Here is a 16,131-nt window from a genome sequence, read left to right as displayed (position 1 = left end):
TGTATTATGTGCGTGGTTAACATAGTGGCCTATATTTGGTGTTTTGGTGTGTTCTGTTTTTGCTCGTCGGAAATCAGATTTTGTGGCTGGGTCACAGGCAGCACACAGGTGTGTGTCAGCGGTGTTGGTCCTAATGTGGACACATGCAACAATGTGTGTTGATACAAGCGTAACACAAACCCAACAGTATATGATTCATGTCCATTGCATTGTACACAGTGCATATTATGAGTCTTTTTGAAATATGCATAGGCCTACTTCATTACAACATATTTAGCATAGAATAGAATGGTTAATGATCTGCCCATTTTTACAAATGTGATGAATGGTTGTATTGTATGTTGGTATCTGTTGTCTTTTTGGAAACTGTCTATCTAAAATCCATAGCTGTTGGTATCTATCACTTAAGATCTTTATTGCATAAAGCAAAATCAAGGTAGTGAATAACACATAATATCAAGGGTCTTTACAGGTTAGATTTGTCAAAAAAAAAAAAAAAATTGTAACATACAATACTTTTAATAAAATGGCCTAAATATCAGGTTTTAAGTAATGCAAAGGTGCCCAGCAATGAATGTGAAATGTAAATTCTATCCATATTGCAACTCGGATGCAGCAATTTGCAAAGTAATTTCCTCATCAATCCTCTCAGAAGCCCCTATATGGCATGCATCTCCAATGACCTTCCTTGACCTACTCTTGAATGTATCTTGAATTTTATCTTTAGGCACTGTAAAAGAATTGCTTCAGATCAACACAGAAATTTAACTTATATTCATGAATCTGTGCGGTGTTGTGGTGGAATAAGGATGTGAAGTTATTTTTTTCTCCCAAAGTGTTTAGCAGCTACAGGGCATCTCATGTATACTCTGACAGGATGACTGCACCTAACTTGGCCCCTCAGGGAGAAAGGCTGTGGCAGGCAGCCCCATGTGTTAGTGCGGCTGTTGCGTCCCGGGGAGAGAGCAGCCTAATTACTGGCTGCACGGCCTTCCTGCCAATCCCCCTCAGAGAGATGCACACTGTTAATTAGCCGACAAATCCAAAGGGAGCTAAACAGTAGACTAGGGCAACCTTTGCCTCTAGAAAACAGTGCAAGTAAACAGATTTATAATCAAACAAAAGAATGTTGTCATGATACTTAACTTTTGCATAAGGCCTTTCTCATACAAACTATATACAAACTACTGGTATTCACATGTGTCAGGATCTGATTTCACATCTTAAAGTAGGTTGAGGTTGAAAGTGGATAAAGAGCAGGGACACTGTCAAAGCCGCAACTTAAACCCATGACACTGTGCCCAGCATGCGCTACAGCTTTTACCAACTAGGCTGTTGTGGTGCACACTACACAGTATTATAGAGAACCTGTGATGTTTTCAAAACAATTATTTCACCTGACAGGCTTTTTTTGAGGCAGTGACCACGAAACGACCTTGTATCTTTGCCCTCCCATCAGTGGTGAATAATAGTGAATGCTTGGTCCACCGACTCTACTAACGGACTGGTACCTCTGGTGAATGCTACAAGAAACGTAGTTCCTTTTTTCCCGTATTGCTGATACACACAGTATATTGTAATATTTTGTGTTTTTATAGGCAAAAAGCGTGAACAACACTGGCAGTTGTGCTTAAAGACAAATGAAACTGTGCACAATTGCCCTTTAATAATCATGTCCAGTTATGAACAAATATATTTATTAATTCATAAAATGATCTGAATAAATTGAAAACAATTAAAATATTGCAATTCAAAATGAAATTAATAAAATCTAGAAGTTAAGTGGTTTCCTATCTGGCTGATATCACTAACACTGCATACAGGCACTCAGATCAGTGTAAAAAGACTGTGTCTAAAAACAAAACAAAAATGTCATACCAATGGTAATATTCCTTTACAATAATTTTAAAATGAACACATTCTAAAAGATTTAAGAACCGTAATTAAAAATCAAAGGGATACAATTTATTCAGTCATGTACAGTAGTTTCCTGTCAGGCTAATAAACACCAACACTGTAATGGCTGGATATGAAGAATGCATTTAAATCCTGAGAAGAAACTGGAGCACCAATGGAGCTATTTCATGTTGATAGTAAGACAATTATAAATCTTTGGTAATCTTTTTGTCATGTATAATAAGGTTATCTTTGTGGAATGATACCACTCGATGCCTACTTCTCATCCGGTAAAGCAGGGACAGAGGCCAGAGCTGGAATGAGCTTCTGGTAGATGCTGATGCCTCGGAGCAACACCTGCTCGTTCAGGAACTCGTTGTGGTCATGCAGCAGGATCGGAGTGCGGTTCATCGGAGAAAACCCAATAGCAGGGAGGCCGACCTGTGAGGATGTAAATGTTAACCGGCTGTCACAGTGTTTAAAGGCTTTAAGCATTTCTCAGACTTGCACTTACCGCTCTGATGAAGCGACTGTCTGTAGCAGCAGGAAAGATCTCCTTTTCCAGCACCATGCTCCTGCAGCAGCAAGGCATTAGCCAGTTACAACAAATCACCATACAACCCGCTCTTTCCATTTACAATCAAAACTTCTCTGCAAAATACATATACTGTTTACCAGTTGAATGAAAATGTACCATAGAGTCACTTTATAAAAGTAATAAACCGACTAAAGAGTAATAAAAGTGGTTCCCAACCTTTTTTCTCTCAGTGACCCCTTTTTTACCAGTGGATAGATTGGTGACCCTAACACCCTTTTATAATCTCAAACTACCGTATTTTCCAGACTATAAGTCTTTTTTTTTTTTTCATAGCTTGGCCCGGGGTGCGACTTAGACTCAGGTGCGACTTATATATCAATATATATCTTTTCACATGTTTGTTATTTTCATACTGACAGCTGCTGGAGGCCGCTCTAGGCTTGTGTAGCACTATCTGCTAGTCCTGTACCGCTGAGGATTAAAAAAAACGATCATCAAACAGCAGAAACAAAGTGGAGTGAGTGGAAAAACTTGTGAGGGACTGGCGAAAAGTGGAGGCTACTCTAACTGCAATGAAGAAGACAAAAAAAGCTCAATGACCACAGCTTGAGGGAGGATTTAGCAAATGGGAGCTTGAACAAAGTGCTACCGGGAGAGGCTTGTAAACGGTCCATGCTCAGGTACTTGCCAAGACTGGTGAGACTTATATATGTGTTTTTTTATCCCTCCATGATGCCTTTTTTGGCTGGTACGATACGGTACGGTACAATGGTACAGTCCGGAAAATACAGTACTGTACTGTAACGTATTTCAATAGTTAATAGTTAATATCCTCTTTTTTTGTTAAGTCTTTGATCTATCAAGGGGTAAAATCATCAATATTTGTAATAATTAGATGGGAAAAAAAGTGAAACACCTTTTAAAATGAAACAAATCTGTTATTTATGCCCAAAAACCCAAATGAATACTCACATTTCTTTGCAGGCAGAGCTGAAGGCACTCCACCAGGGATCACTGTCTTCTGTGGAGGTCATTTTCTGATCCATATGTTTCTACAACACATTTTGCAGATGATATTAACACATTTAAAAGGTGCTGTAACATTGTCGTAGAGTGACAAGAGCGTGTATAGTGTACCTGAGCAAATTTATAGGTGACGTCATCCCCTGCTTCTTTGCACCACTTTTTGATCTGACATTCAAACTCCTGAAAGAAAAAAACATTAAAAAAAAAAAGTCAAAGCAGCAATAAATGTACGTTTTACAGCATGGTGCGTTTCATGCTCGTCTCCATTTGCAAGACAGAATCACTTAAAAAAAAAAACTTCATGTAGACGAATACAGACCTGCAGATTTACGGTGGGTGGGATCCTCAGGTCAAAACTAACGTCCATTTCTGCCGGAATGACATTGTAGGCCACGCCCCCTTTAACCATGGTCATATTCACTGTCGTCACATCGCCGAGGGTAAGGCACTCACTGCTATTTAACCTGAAACGTTTTCCAAATAGGTTAGGCGGTATAAGAGTTTCTAATTAAAAGATGTTACGCTTATCTGAATCTATAAAATGCATATGACAGATTTGTATATTTTTCTAATTATTCATTATTCTAATTACGAGAGGAGAAGAGGCGGAGTTCTCACTGGATCGCCACAGAAGCAGAGTGAATGCAAATGAGCAAACAAACAAACTTACAACCCAGGTCCTCTTCAGATTAGTGGGGCTTCTTTGAATAGAGAGGAAGGAGAGGCTATTTCAGAGTGCCTCGGCTCACTCTCAGTCTCTTCATATTCATTAGTTTGATTGGATAGTGCTGGTGATACGTATTAATCATGTTTCAGAATTTATGAAGAAAAGTTGAAAAAAGTTGCAAAGCTCTGGGGAAATTAGTGTAACCTGTAATTATGCTAAGGCCTTTTTCTAGTTATTAACATTATATCAGCTACAGTTACTAAAGCCATACTAAGCCAGTCTTTTCAACTTAAAACTGCATTTGAAATTTGGTAAATCGGGCAACACCTGGAAAACAGCATAACCATTTCAAGCATGCCACTTTCATTAGAGTGAATTTATCCTATTAAAACATCCTTACCCCTAAGCAGCAGATTAACTTCTCAGTCTTGTTGTTAATCCAAAAAGCAGCTTTTTTTTTTTTTTTTTTTTTACAAGGAATGAGCTTTCGACAGAAAAGTCAGTTCATTCAAATAGCATAGAAACTCTGTTTCTGTAAACATTGTTGATAAAGAATGCAAAACTCCAGTGATGCGGTCACTTCTCCTTTGGACTAAAATGCTTACCACAGACATCTAACGTAAATCTTTTTAGACATTTTCAGGAATCCTCTTCACTGACTTTCATTAAAACTTCCCCGACTTTATCTCATCTAACAAAAGATGACCAATAATGCTGGTCTATCCAAAAGACAACCATAAATATTCTGCTATTTTCCAATTACCTCAAAGCTTCTTTCTCTAACATGCAACATGTCTTAATTTTCTTTCTTTTTTCCCCCCTCAGATCTAATTTGGAAGCAATGCAATTTTCACAAAATCTTCCAGACCCACGTTATTCAATTAGCAAAATACCACCTATGTTTCTCGTTCTCTCTGAAGTGCAGGAAGGAGTTCATGATGTGGTGCTGAAACACACAAAGCAGTTAGGAATGGATGATGCATTTTTTTGCCGACAATGAGTGACAGACTAAAGATGGCATACAAGTTTCTCAGCAGCTGTGTTTTCAACAAATCTTGAGCCATGGCCTGGACTGCCTGGACAGTGGATGGTGATCCCTGCAAGAAAAGCCGTCTCGTCTTTACTTCAACGTTCCACAATAAGTCTATGCTTAGAACTATTAATCTGAAATGTGGTGCTCACACCAAGGGTTTCTTTCGCCATAGAAAACTGTAAAAGCATCTGTAGGGTTGGCAAGACCTACAAAGCAAGACACATGTTTATACTGACAAATAAAAATATGTAGTAAGCAAAGTTATTCTCACGCACACACACAAAAAACTTGGGGGGCTTATAATAATAATGACACATTTTATTTGAATTATACTTTTTTAGAAAATTTGCTTTATGTATTATATATAACTCCTGTCACTTCCACTCACTGCCGTCACTGCCACTTAAAAGGAACAGGCCACCGTTTTTCCATACTAAAATATGTTCTTACCTGAGCTGAGACGAATTGATGCGTAACTGTCACGCTCAGACACACATAAAGACCAAAGATGTTGTTAGCATTTAGCCTCACAAGTTACAAGCAACCAAGCTCTTCCACATCTTCCCTATTTAGATACAGTTACGTCGAAGTGCTCTTAGGTGTTATTTCCCTTTTTATCCGCTTAGAAAATCGACATGTTTAATTTTGTGTAACTAGACTTCTTTGGTCTTTTTGCATGACTGAGCGTATGCACAAAGACCAGACTGGTACACATCAACTCGTCTAAGCTCAGGTAAGAACATATCTCAATATGGAAAAACAGTGGCCTGTTCCTTTAATAATTTTGTAAAGCGCGAGTTAAACATTGTACATGTTGACCACTTGACATCTCAGGTCAAACTTTTACAAATTAAATATAAAAAATGCAGTTTACCCTCATCAAGTGCAAAGCCAATATTTAACTTGTGAAACTCCTGATGGTTCACAAATGTTTCCATCCCTTTATGACCCCCGACTTCTTCATCTGAAGAAAAAACAGTTTGTTAATAAGCAGAATTACCCTGCCAAAATATAGTAAGCTGGCCAAAATCTGCTGCCAGCCATCACTGAGTAAATGCAGCTCGATAGCCAATTAGTTTTGGTTTATATTACATATTTGTTGACGAGTGTTCAGCTGAAAACTTTGCCTAACTATCAAATCTCCCATTGAGTTTTCTCTAGTCTAAGCCTTGACGCTAGCTCTAACCTCAGAATTCTACAATGCCCTTTACCCTTGCAAAGAAAAAAGACACTTCTTACCAGGAACAAACATCAAGTGTACAGTGCGTGTTAATTTGTGTCCTTCGGCCTTCAGTCTCCTGATAGCTTCAATGTATCTATAAACAAGAAAAACACAAAATAAAAAAAACAGTTAAAATGGTAAAAATCGAGAAAAGAAAAAAGTCTTTGCAGGTCGACAGTTTATCTACAGTGGTTAAAAAGTCTCTAGCGAAGTTTTCAACTCTGTTAATACCCACTGTATAGTCACACATTTCATGTCCTGTGATCCACGGGCATAAATGTTGCCCTCTGCATCTTTGAAAGCACTGAAAGCATCATATTTCCAATGTTCCTGGAGAAGAGATTGATATCAAATCTATTTTTTTCATCATCTATTACAGGGAATATCGGGATGCACACAAGCTGAGGCTTCATACCGGGAAAACAGGGACTACATCTGTGTGGGAGTTTAGTAAGATGGACTTCAGTTTGGGGTTGGTTCCTTCCCAGGTCATGATAGTCACCACTCTGCCTGGAAACACCTTGATAGGGACAAAAAATAGGAGGATAATACTGATAGACTCGCTTTACAATAGAATAGAGTAGACCAGACACTAAATCTGAAAGTAAGTGGCGTTGATGACGATATGTTCTTGCAGACAGAGCTGTGTGTTATATTTCACACCTGACAGTTTCTACTGCTACCTTCCTCAGAGGTGATACTATCTGGTCAGCTGATTTAGACAGTCTTCCTGCATGACTGTCTGACTTCTTGTGTCCTGTGTCCTAGCACACAGGCGGCATACCAACTCTCTCACACCTGGGACACAGTCCTGAAGAAGTCGCACTGTAGATGGCGCTGTCAGCCTGCTACAAGAAGCAGGAAGACAGAGCCAAATAACTGCTGAAATCATCTGACCAGACAAGTCACAGCAACACCAAGTGACACCTCTGAGGAGGGCAGCAGCCGATACGGTCAGGTATGAAACAACACAGGTCTATCTGCAAGGACATGTTGTCATCACTACTAGAAGACCAAATAAGAGAATAGGTACTAGCATATTTTTTGTGTGTACTTTAAGGCATTTGATTTTGATCTCACATATTGGCTAAATTTTAGCCTATATGTTTTAATTGCACACACACATGGCCCCATTTCTCCACACATTGCCTTTTTTACACCTTGTTGGTATGATTTATAATGAATCTTTAACAATCTCATAAGTTTGTCCTTTCTTTTGCATTCCGCTTGTCTGGAGGCCCGTCTGAGGGCTTGGGTGGACTCACTTAAAGGCACACTGTGTAACATTTTGGACGACTAATACCGTCAGTACAAAACATGCTCCTAATGAGCAGCTTGACACAGAAAATACTCTTTTTACAGTGGATAATCAAAGAATGGATTTGGCTGGGAACCTAAGCTGTTTAAATCTCAAATTCTGCTAACTTTAGTCGACATCTCCATGGAGACAAGCTGGAGACGTACCCACTCCCGGCAAAGTTCCAGTCATGTCTTAGGAGAGCTGAGCCGCTCACAGCAAAGGCACCTGGCACATTTATGTGGTATATGATGAAAATAATATAAATGCTTGTATTTCAATTTTATTTATTGGATAAAATTCTACGCGGTGTAGCTTTAACCGAGCCTGGCTTGATTTCAGATATTAGATATTCAAATCAGCTGCTGCTGGTTCAACAAGCTTCTCAAAAACACTTTTGCTAACAACTGACCACCAGAGATCAGGGCTTGCCCTCCTGAGCTGTGAGACAAATAAAACGATCATAGTAGAGGCTATCCTGTTTCAAACCTAACAATTTTTTCCTAAAGGCCCTCCCCTACCCATCATGTAATTACAACGTAATAATAAATGTATGCCTGCTTTATCATTGCATAATAATACATACCTCAATTTTCTTCACAGGCAGCTCCAGTTCATTTGCAATTCTGTCCAGAAACTTAAGCGCTGCATCTGTTAATAAATAAACCAAACCACATAATAAACACAAAAAGAAAGTGCATGTAACTCACCAAAGCATTCCGTTTGTGACTTTATAACTATTAAGAAGTGTATATGTATGTATATATATATATATATATATATATATATATATATATATATATATATATATATATATATAAATATATATGGCTATATACGTATATGAACACATTAGATTGCAAAGGCATAATGCTCATAAAATAGGTCAGCTCTGGGTGGAGTTATAGCGGTACTAAAGTCCTTTGGGAGCTCAGAGGTTGCTGGGATTATGTTCTTAATATGCAAAAGTGGATGTTTCTCAAAGACAATTTCCCATCTAGGAACTTAATGGAAAGTTTTCTAATAGTCTTTGTGCCGGTAAAGCAATATTCATCAGATTAATCTGAGTAATGCACTTTGTATGCAGTTGCCTGTTGTGGAAGGGTCAGTCAGTAATCTCACCGTAGTCTGGCTCTGGGTGCACAGTTTTGAGCCGCAGGTACTGTCTGAACAGGCTGACAGAGGGATGCTCACTCTCTGCAGAGCTGCCTCCGCTCCCAAGCTCTGAACCGTCTTTGTCAGGCAACATGGTACAAGTCTACACATGGACACGCCGACAACAATAGGTTAGCCTGTACAGCAGAACTGAAAGAAAAGTCAAGTTGAATCCAAATGATCTAAGGCTAAACTATGGTCACAATGTCAGGATTACAACATCTCAGATTGTCACTGTGTGGAAAAGGCAAGAATGAGTTACAATCTATCAGAAATATTTAACAAGGCGGTCTACTTCCTGACACAGCGTCCTGGTCACCGGATGACGCAGTCACCAAACATTACGCACCAATGTCACCGCTATGACACACTGAGATGTAAATAGACCATATCTAATTTCAGTAAAAGCGGAAAATACTCACCTCGTACTCTGCACCTCAGCTCAGGTGGACAACACCAACACCAACACCACAGTCAGCTGATAAGCCTTCAGTCATTTCCGGTGTTTCAAAATAAAATAATACATACAAAAAAACACGTTCATATTTGTTGATGTTTCATTAAAAGCTTTATGTAATTACAGACAGGCTTCTCCAACTATGTACAAGGAGACTGTTGCTGTTTATCATTAGATCCTTTTTATTTATTCTGAATCATATTTGTTTTGTTGGAAGATGGAATATGCATGAATGGCAAAAAATAACAATCTGCTCTAATTTACAGCAAAATTATATGACAAAACTGCACATCTGGATTTTCAAATGTGTATTTACACCAGGTTACACGTCACCTACAGAAATGGCAACAAAGCAAAAACACTTTTCATGTTTGACATGCAATAACACAATTCACACAAAACAAAGACCTCTGAGTAACAGCCTGAAGTTATGTTAAAGGGTCTATACCTGTTTTTCTTTTTTTTGCTACAAACATGTAAGAGGGAACACATGAATTCTAAATTGTTAGTTATGGTCCAAATACATTCCTATACTTTCCCCAGACATTTTTTATATCCCAATTCTTCACAGGGATGAGTTTAGAAGCAGCCCCACAACTTTCACTTTCAAATGTTTGCTTTTACAAGAGAGGGAAAGACAAAACAAATTGTATTCAACTGCTAGAAATAAAAATCAGGTTTGCTTAGCCTTTAAGCAACTGGACACAAATTTGGGTTTCGATAACACTGTTGAATTATGAAGTTCTTTTCATACATGCTCATAATTTACAAACACCTCAACCTCATTTAAATATTTCTGAGGAAGTCAATCAGTCCCTGGTGAAACTCTTTGGGCTTGTCCATGTAGCAGGCATGACGAGCTCCGTCCAATTTGAGCACAGACGAATGTGGAAGCTGCAGCAGGTTTTTGTGGGACTGTGCACCAAGATTTGTGTCCAATGCCCCAAACACTATCAGGGTAGGAGTCTGTAAATAAAACAAAAGTAGTTATGATATATTTCTATGCTCACTCATTCGTACCTTCTTAAAACAGACATGATCACAACAAGCATATTTACCTGAATATTTTGATATTGCTGTGGAGTGTAACTTCTGGTACCGACAGGTGCTACAGGAATAAATGCTTGAAGCTTTGCATTGTTCTTCATGAGGAATGGGATGGAGTAGTGTCCGCTCATGGAGGGGCTCACAAGCACCGCAAACCTGACACCCAGAGACTCCATGAAACGTGATAGAAGATCCACTCGACTCTGGTCTGTCTTCAGAGACTCAGAGTCTGGCGATTTTCCATAACCTTCAAAATAAACACGCATTTTCTAAGCAAATAAATTGGAATTTTGTGGAATGGTAGCTACTCAGACACCTCTAAAATGAGAATGTACATGCCTTTTCAACCACAAGGGAGTGCTAGTTTACAGTGCCTCTCAAAAGTATTCATACACCTTGAACCTTTGCACATTTTGTCCTGTTTACAACCCTAAACATAAAGATTTTATTTGGATTTTTTTTACTGAATGTTCACACACAAGTAACAGACAACTGTGAAGTGAAAGCAAAATGATGCATGATTCTGTTATTTTTCAAAAAATAGAAAAGTGAAAAGTGGGGCTTGCCTAAGTATTCATACAGCATGAATGAATACTTAGTGGAACCCCCTTTTGCTGCAATAAATGCAAGTCTTTTGGGGTCTGACTCTACAAGATTTGCACATGTAGAGACTGACATTTTAGCCCATTCCTCTTTACAAAACAACTCAAGCTCTGTCACATTAGAAGGAGAGCGTTTGTGAACAGCAGTTTTCACATTATTCCGCAGATTTTCAATAGGATTTAAGTCAGGACTTTGACTGGGCCATTCTAACACATTAATATGTTTTTATTGAACCATTCCATTGTAGATTTATCTTTGTGCTTCGGGTCATTGTCCTGCCGAAGGTGAATCTCCGCCCCATCCTCAGTTCTCTTTCTGACTCCAGCAGGTTTTCCTCTGAAATTTCCCCATATTTGGCTCCATCCATCTTCACAACAATTCTTACAATCTCCCCAGTCCCCGCTGAGGAAAAGCAGCCCCACAGCATGATGCTCCCCCCCGTATATTTGACACTGGGGATGGTGCACTCAGGACCATGAGCAGTGTTAGGTTTGCTCCATACATAACGTTTTGCATTTGGGCCAAAAAGTTCAATTTTTGTCTCATCAGACCAAAGCTCCTTCTTCCACATGGAGCTGTGTCCTCCATATGACTTCTAGCAAACTTCAAATGGGATTTCTTAAGGCCTCCTTTCAATAATGGCTTTCTTCTTCCACTCGTCCATGAAGGCCAGATTTGTGCAGATACGACTTATAGTTGTCCCATGTACAGATTCCCCCAGCTCAGCGGCAGGACTTCACAGATCCTCCAGAGTTATTTTGGGGCACTTGGGTGCATTTCTTACCAGTGTTCTCCTTGTTCGGTCTATTAGTTTAGGTGAACGACCGTGTCTTGGTAAGTTGGCAGTGGTGCTTTACTCTTTCCATTTCTGAATGATGAATTGAACAGTTGCTCCGGGAGATGTTTAAATCTTGGTAAATCTTTGTATAACTTTATGCTGCTTTAAACTTCTACATAACTTTATCCCTGACCTCTCTGGTGCTCCTTGACCTTCATGATGTTGTTTAGAGACCAATACACTCCGACCACAGCTCTGAGGGCTTAAAAGAAAAGCTGTTATTATACTGAGAGTAGATTACACACAGGTGGCCTCTATTTAATGGTTAGGCCAAGGAGTGAACATTCTGGAGTCATTAGGAATGTTATAAAGGCAATTTAATGCACTCAGAAAATGCTGTATGAATACTTATGCACGCCCCACTTTTCACTTTTCTATTTTTTGAAAAATAATGGAAAAATGTATCATTTTGCTTTCACTTCACAGTTGTCTGTTACTTGTGTGTGAACGTTCAGTAAAAAAAATCAAAATAAAATCTTTATGTTTAGGGTTGTAAACATGACAAAATGTGCAAAAGTCCAAGGTGTATGAATACTTTCGAGAGGCACTGTATAAAATACCCTTGAAATTGTACCTCAATACAGATTTTGAGCAATTAAAATAAGTAATTCTATAACAAATTAACTTTAATGATCAGGAAAAGTGTGATGGATTCATTTGTAGAATGATCAGTTTAAAATGTAAAAATCTATTATGGTTTCATTATGACCTATAATATATTTTCCTTTCCGCCTACAGCTCAAAGAGGGGCGGAACTATGCCATTCCACACTCAGAATGATGGACAATCGACCATACTTCCAGCTGCACCTTACTGCTTGTTCCAATTTGTGTTTTTATTATTTATTAAACTTTTTTTTACGACTATCTCTAGAGAATAATGCACTTGTACTGTTTTGTACCTGTGCAAATGGCAATAAATTCTATTCTGTTCCATTCTAGGTCATATACCGTTGTCCTCAAAAGTTTACATACCATTAACCTGGCTAACACCAGACTGCTGTGCACTCGAATCATTTCGAACTGCACAGCAGCCTCGGGACCATGGCCGAAATTTTCGCATGGATTAGGGAACCAATCACAGAACGAGGATGGATGGCAAGATGATGACGAGCTATTCGATATATGGAAGCTTGTAGTTTATTTACGGATCAAACATTACAGCAACAGACACAACGCTATTTTTCAATCAAGCTTTAGGCCGTGTCCTAAAGAGTTAAGCTCGAAAGTTTACAGCGGGTACGTCATACGTCATCGGATACGATGATACGATTGGCTGTGGCAACGTGCAGACGGATATGATAGACATTCGTAGCGCCCAATAAACGGCTATGGACGATCGTAAACCACACCTCTCCTACGGGAAATTGAATTGGTGGTCCCCAGACAAAAAATCACTTGTGATTTTACCATGGCATTTATGACCAAACAACAGAGTTTGCTGTTTTTAAATCATAATGATAACAGAAACTTCCAAAATGACCCTGATCAAAACATTTACATACCCCAGTTCTTAATACTGTGTATTGCCCCCTTTAACATCAATGACAGCTTGGATTCTTTTGTGGTAGTTGTGGATGGGCCTTATTATTTCCTCGGATAGTAAACTGTCAATTCTTTTCGGCAAAAAGCCTCCAGTTCCTGTAAATTCCAGGACTGTCTTGCATGAACTGCATGTTTGAGATTTCTCCTCAACAATATTAAGTTCAGGAGACTGAGACGGTCACTCCAGAACCTTCACTTTTTTATGCTGTAGCCAATGAGAGGCCAACATGGCCTTGTGCTTTGGATCGCTGTCATGTTGGAACATCTAAGTGCGTCCCTTGTGCAGCTTCAAGGCTGATGAGACACTTTTCCTCCAGTATTCTTTAATAACATGCTGCATTCATTTTGAAATCTATTTTGATCAAGTTCAGTAGATCACACATCCCCAAAACCTCAGTGATCCACCTCCGTGTTTCACTGTAGGAATGGTTCATCACAGGCCTTGTTAACTCCTCCAAATGTAACGTTTATGGTTATGGCCACAAAGTTCCCTTTTGGTTTCATCTTTCCAAATGACATTGTTTTAGAAATGTGGAGGCTTGTCTCTGTGCTGTTAAACATATTGTAAGTGGACACTTTGTGGCATTTGCAAAGTAATGTCTTTCTTCTGGCGACTTGGCCATGCAGTCCATTTTTCATCAAGTGCCCAAAAACTCACCTTTCATACTCGTACAATAATTACAAACACAGATCACAGGTGAGGATGGCTACCTTTAATAGCCATTCAAACCTGTTTGTGTCAAGTTGTGTGCATATTATCAGGCCAAGATCCCCAGGGTATGTAAACTCAGTTATTTGACCCTAAATGGCTTCGCACAACCACTAACTATGAGTGAAAAAAAAAAAAAACTTTTTGTGTTATCATTCATATTCTCTGTAAATAGTCGGAAAAAAACAAAAATTCTGCCAGGGTATGTAAACGTTTAGCACAAGTGTAGATCCTATATGATATAGAGGGGCATTTATTAAGAAAATGCTGTACCTGGCAGGTCCACAGCCAAAACCTGGTATCCGTGTGTAGCCAGTATGGACATCGTTCCCAGTTCTTCCCATGTTCTGGAAGTAAAGGCCTGGCCATGCAGCAAGACAATCTGTAACCTTCATACATACAAAACAGCAACAATATATTAAAGGCGAGCATAACAAACCTTAACATCATATACACTAAACCAGTGGTTGTTCCTAAAAGCGACCAAATGGATGGGTGCTTTTTGGAATACCCCAAAATTTAATTTCTGGATGACAATGTCCTAGAGAGAAGCCTGAGAATTCTGGACTGAGAATCAAAAGAAATAATAGTAATGTTCTGTAGAATTGCTGCTCATTTGGCTTGTTTCCATGCTCTGCTATGCTATGACATCACCTGCATACCCTCCATGGTTACTTTTGTACAGTTTTATCACTTTGAATGTTCTGGAAATATCGTTAAAACTAAAAATAATTATTGACAATCATAAACACTGTTTTTGTTTGTAACTCACCTTGGTAAAATTTGCCGACCAGCTGCATCTACAGGTAAAGCCTCTCTAAAGAATAAGGGAGGGTCTCCAGGCAGCTGTCCGGTACGAATTGACACATTGATGCTCGGCAGCAGCGGAGGAGAGGTGGCAGTGAGGCCCATTTTCTGTGCGTCCAGTGAAGGCTCCATGCTTCCTTGACGGATGGCTGGCAGCAGCAGGTACAGCAGCAATGTGGCCATCAAAACCAAACCAAGAACAACAAGGCGATTGCGCAGGAAATTCATTGCATCAAGCTCTGGAAAAAGATCTGTAAATAAATGTAAAAAAAATAATAATTGAACTATATAGTTTTTGCTTATTTTTCAAAAAAAAAGAAAAAAAAAGAAAGAAAAATACATAAATAAATAAAAAACTTACAATATTGCAATGAGAAACAATGGTGCAATTGTTTCAATTTCAAATCATTTATACATTAATACACAAGAAAAATTCATCATGAATCTTACTTACATAGAGACATTACTGAAATAGCACGTTATGCAAGTGTGAGTAACTGAACTTAATCAAAACACATGACAACCAATGTGAAAATTAGCCTGGGAATAACTACCAACTAAACAAGCAACATTATTTGAGTCACATATGCTGGCAAGTCATTTCATGCATCAGAGTAAAATGAGCGATTATACATACAATTATCACTCAGTGTACGCACAATGACAAAAGAAAATACCACAACGGGGAAGACAGAAGCTACAGTGAAAAAGAAATGGCAGGTGTCTTATCCGTCATGTCTTCTGCAGTGGGGGCCCAGAGGATAGAAAGATGCACTTGTAGTAGCCTGTGATGCAGCTATTGAACACAAATCTGGAACATACTTCAAGTCGAAGTTAAAGAAATTACAAGAATTATCAAAGTTAATTGTATCTCAGAAAATGGCTCAGCTGTAAAAGCATTTCTGTCGGACGAGCATAATAATACATCCATGGAGACGAGTGACCCGGTTTCCCCGCCGGAACACATTGGAGGTTGCGCATAACAACACCGGCGTTGCGCCATTTCCGGTCGTGTGGCGGTTACGCTTCTTCAATGCATGGTCCAGAATTTTATTTTATTTTTTTCACATTTTATGGAGGTCCAGACTCAATGTACTTAATATGCGGAAAAACAAATTACAAGTGGGTCAAATTTAATTCAACCAGTTTATTATTAAAAGGAGTCATAAGATACAAAATATTTTACTACAATAAAAAGGCAGGCTACAACATAGAAAGATTAACATTTGAGACCCTGGTGGATAATTTCAAATATAACAATTAATTGTACATAATCCAAGTGTTATAAACCA

The 16,131-nt window shown here is 38.8% G+C and overlaps 2 protein-coding genes across 3 annotated transcripts; both read right to left on the bottom strand.

Moving 5' to 3' along the window:
• Positions 1-1,692: 1,692 nt before the first annotated feature.
• On the bottom strand, positions 1,693-9,299 carry LOC306979993 (aminoacylase-1B-like). Its single transcript, XM_079579182.1, has 15 exons — positions 9,257-9,299; positions 8,802-8,937; positions 8,266-8,330; positions 6,798-6,902; positions 6,618-6,712; positions 6,400-6,476; positions 6,035-6,124; positions 5,310-5,366; positions 5,151-5,224; positions 5,024-5,073; positions 3,780-3,924; positions 3,572-3,640; positions 3,407-3,486; positions 2,411-2,471; positions 1,693-2,337 (listed from the first exon to the last, which is right to left on the bottom strand). The coding sequence occupies exons 2-15, from the start codon at positions 8,926-8,928 to the stop codon at positions 2,173-2,175; spliced, it is 1,260 nt and encodes a 419-aa protein (XP_079435308.1). The 5' UTR covers positions 8,929-8,937; positions 9,257-9,299; the 3' UTR covers positions 1,693-2,172.
• Positions 9,300-9,853: 554 nt separating this feature from the next.
• Positions 9,854-15,805, bottom strand: abhd14a (abhydrolase domain containing 14A). Of its 2 annotated transcripts, none has more exons than XM_079579143.1 (5): positions 15,499-15,805; positions 14,805-15,090; positions 14,306-14,421; positions 10,350-10,585; positions 9,854-10,257 (listed from the first exon to the last, which is right to left on the bottom strand). In XM_079579143.1, the coding sequence occupies exons 2-5, from the start codon at positions 15,065-15,067 to the stop codon at positions 10,078-10,080; spliced, it is 795 nt and encodes a 264-aa protein (XP_079435269.1). In that variant the 5' UTR covers positions 15,068-15,090; positions 15,499-15,805; the 3' UTR covers positions 9,854-10,077. The 2 variants fall into 2 exon arrangements, with proteins under 2 accessions (XP_079435269.1, XP_079435270.1); XM_079579144.1 differs by having other exon boundaries at positions 15,517-15,805.
• Positions 15,806-16,131: the final 326 nt, after the last annotated feature.

This window comes from Gobius niger, assembly GCF_951799975.1.
Source record: "Gobius niger genome assembly, chromosome: 20".
Classification (NCBI taxonomy): Eukaryota; Metazoa; Chordata; class Actinopteri; order Gobiiformes; family Gobiidae; genus Gobius; species Gobius niger.
The sequence above is the reverse complement of the archived record's forward strand: the minus strand, read 5'-3'. Positions and strand labels throughout refer to the sequence as shown.

What these genes read in the sequence shown, in the direction of transcription:
- LOC306979993 (XM_079579182.1), bottom strand. Translation starts at nt 8,928, where the DNA reads ATGTTGCCTGACAAAGACGGTTCAGAGCTTGGGAGCGGAGGCAGCTCT. An exon ending in ATGTAGTCCCTGTTTTCCCG is followed by an intron (nt 6,713 to 6,797) that starts GTATGAAGCCTC and finishes TCTCTTCTCCAG; the next exon opens with GAACATTGGAAATATGATGC. An exon ending in CACCCACCGTAAATCTGCAG is followed by an intron (nt 3,641 to 3,779) that starts GTCTGTATTCGT and finishes TTTTTCTTTCAG; the next exon opens with GAGTTTGAATGTCAGATCAA.
- abhd14a (XM_079579143.1), bottom strand. Translation starts at nt 15,067, where the DNA reads ATGAATTTCCTGCGCAATCGCCTTGTTGTTCTTGGTTTGGTTTTGATG. An exon ending in TTTGGCTGTGGACCTGCCAG is followed by an intron (nt 10,586 to 14,305) that starts GTACAGCATTTT and finishes TTTATTTTGAAG; the next exon opens with GTTATGGAAAATCGCCAGAC. An exon ending in AGCAATATCAAAATATTCAG is followed by an intron (nt 10,258 to 10,349) that starts GTAAATATGCTT and finishes TTTTATTTACAG; the next exon opens with ACTCCTACCCTGATAGTGTT.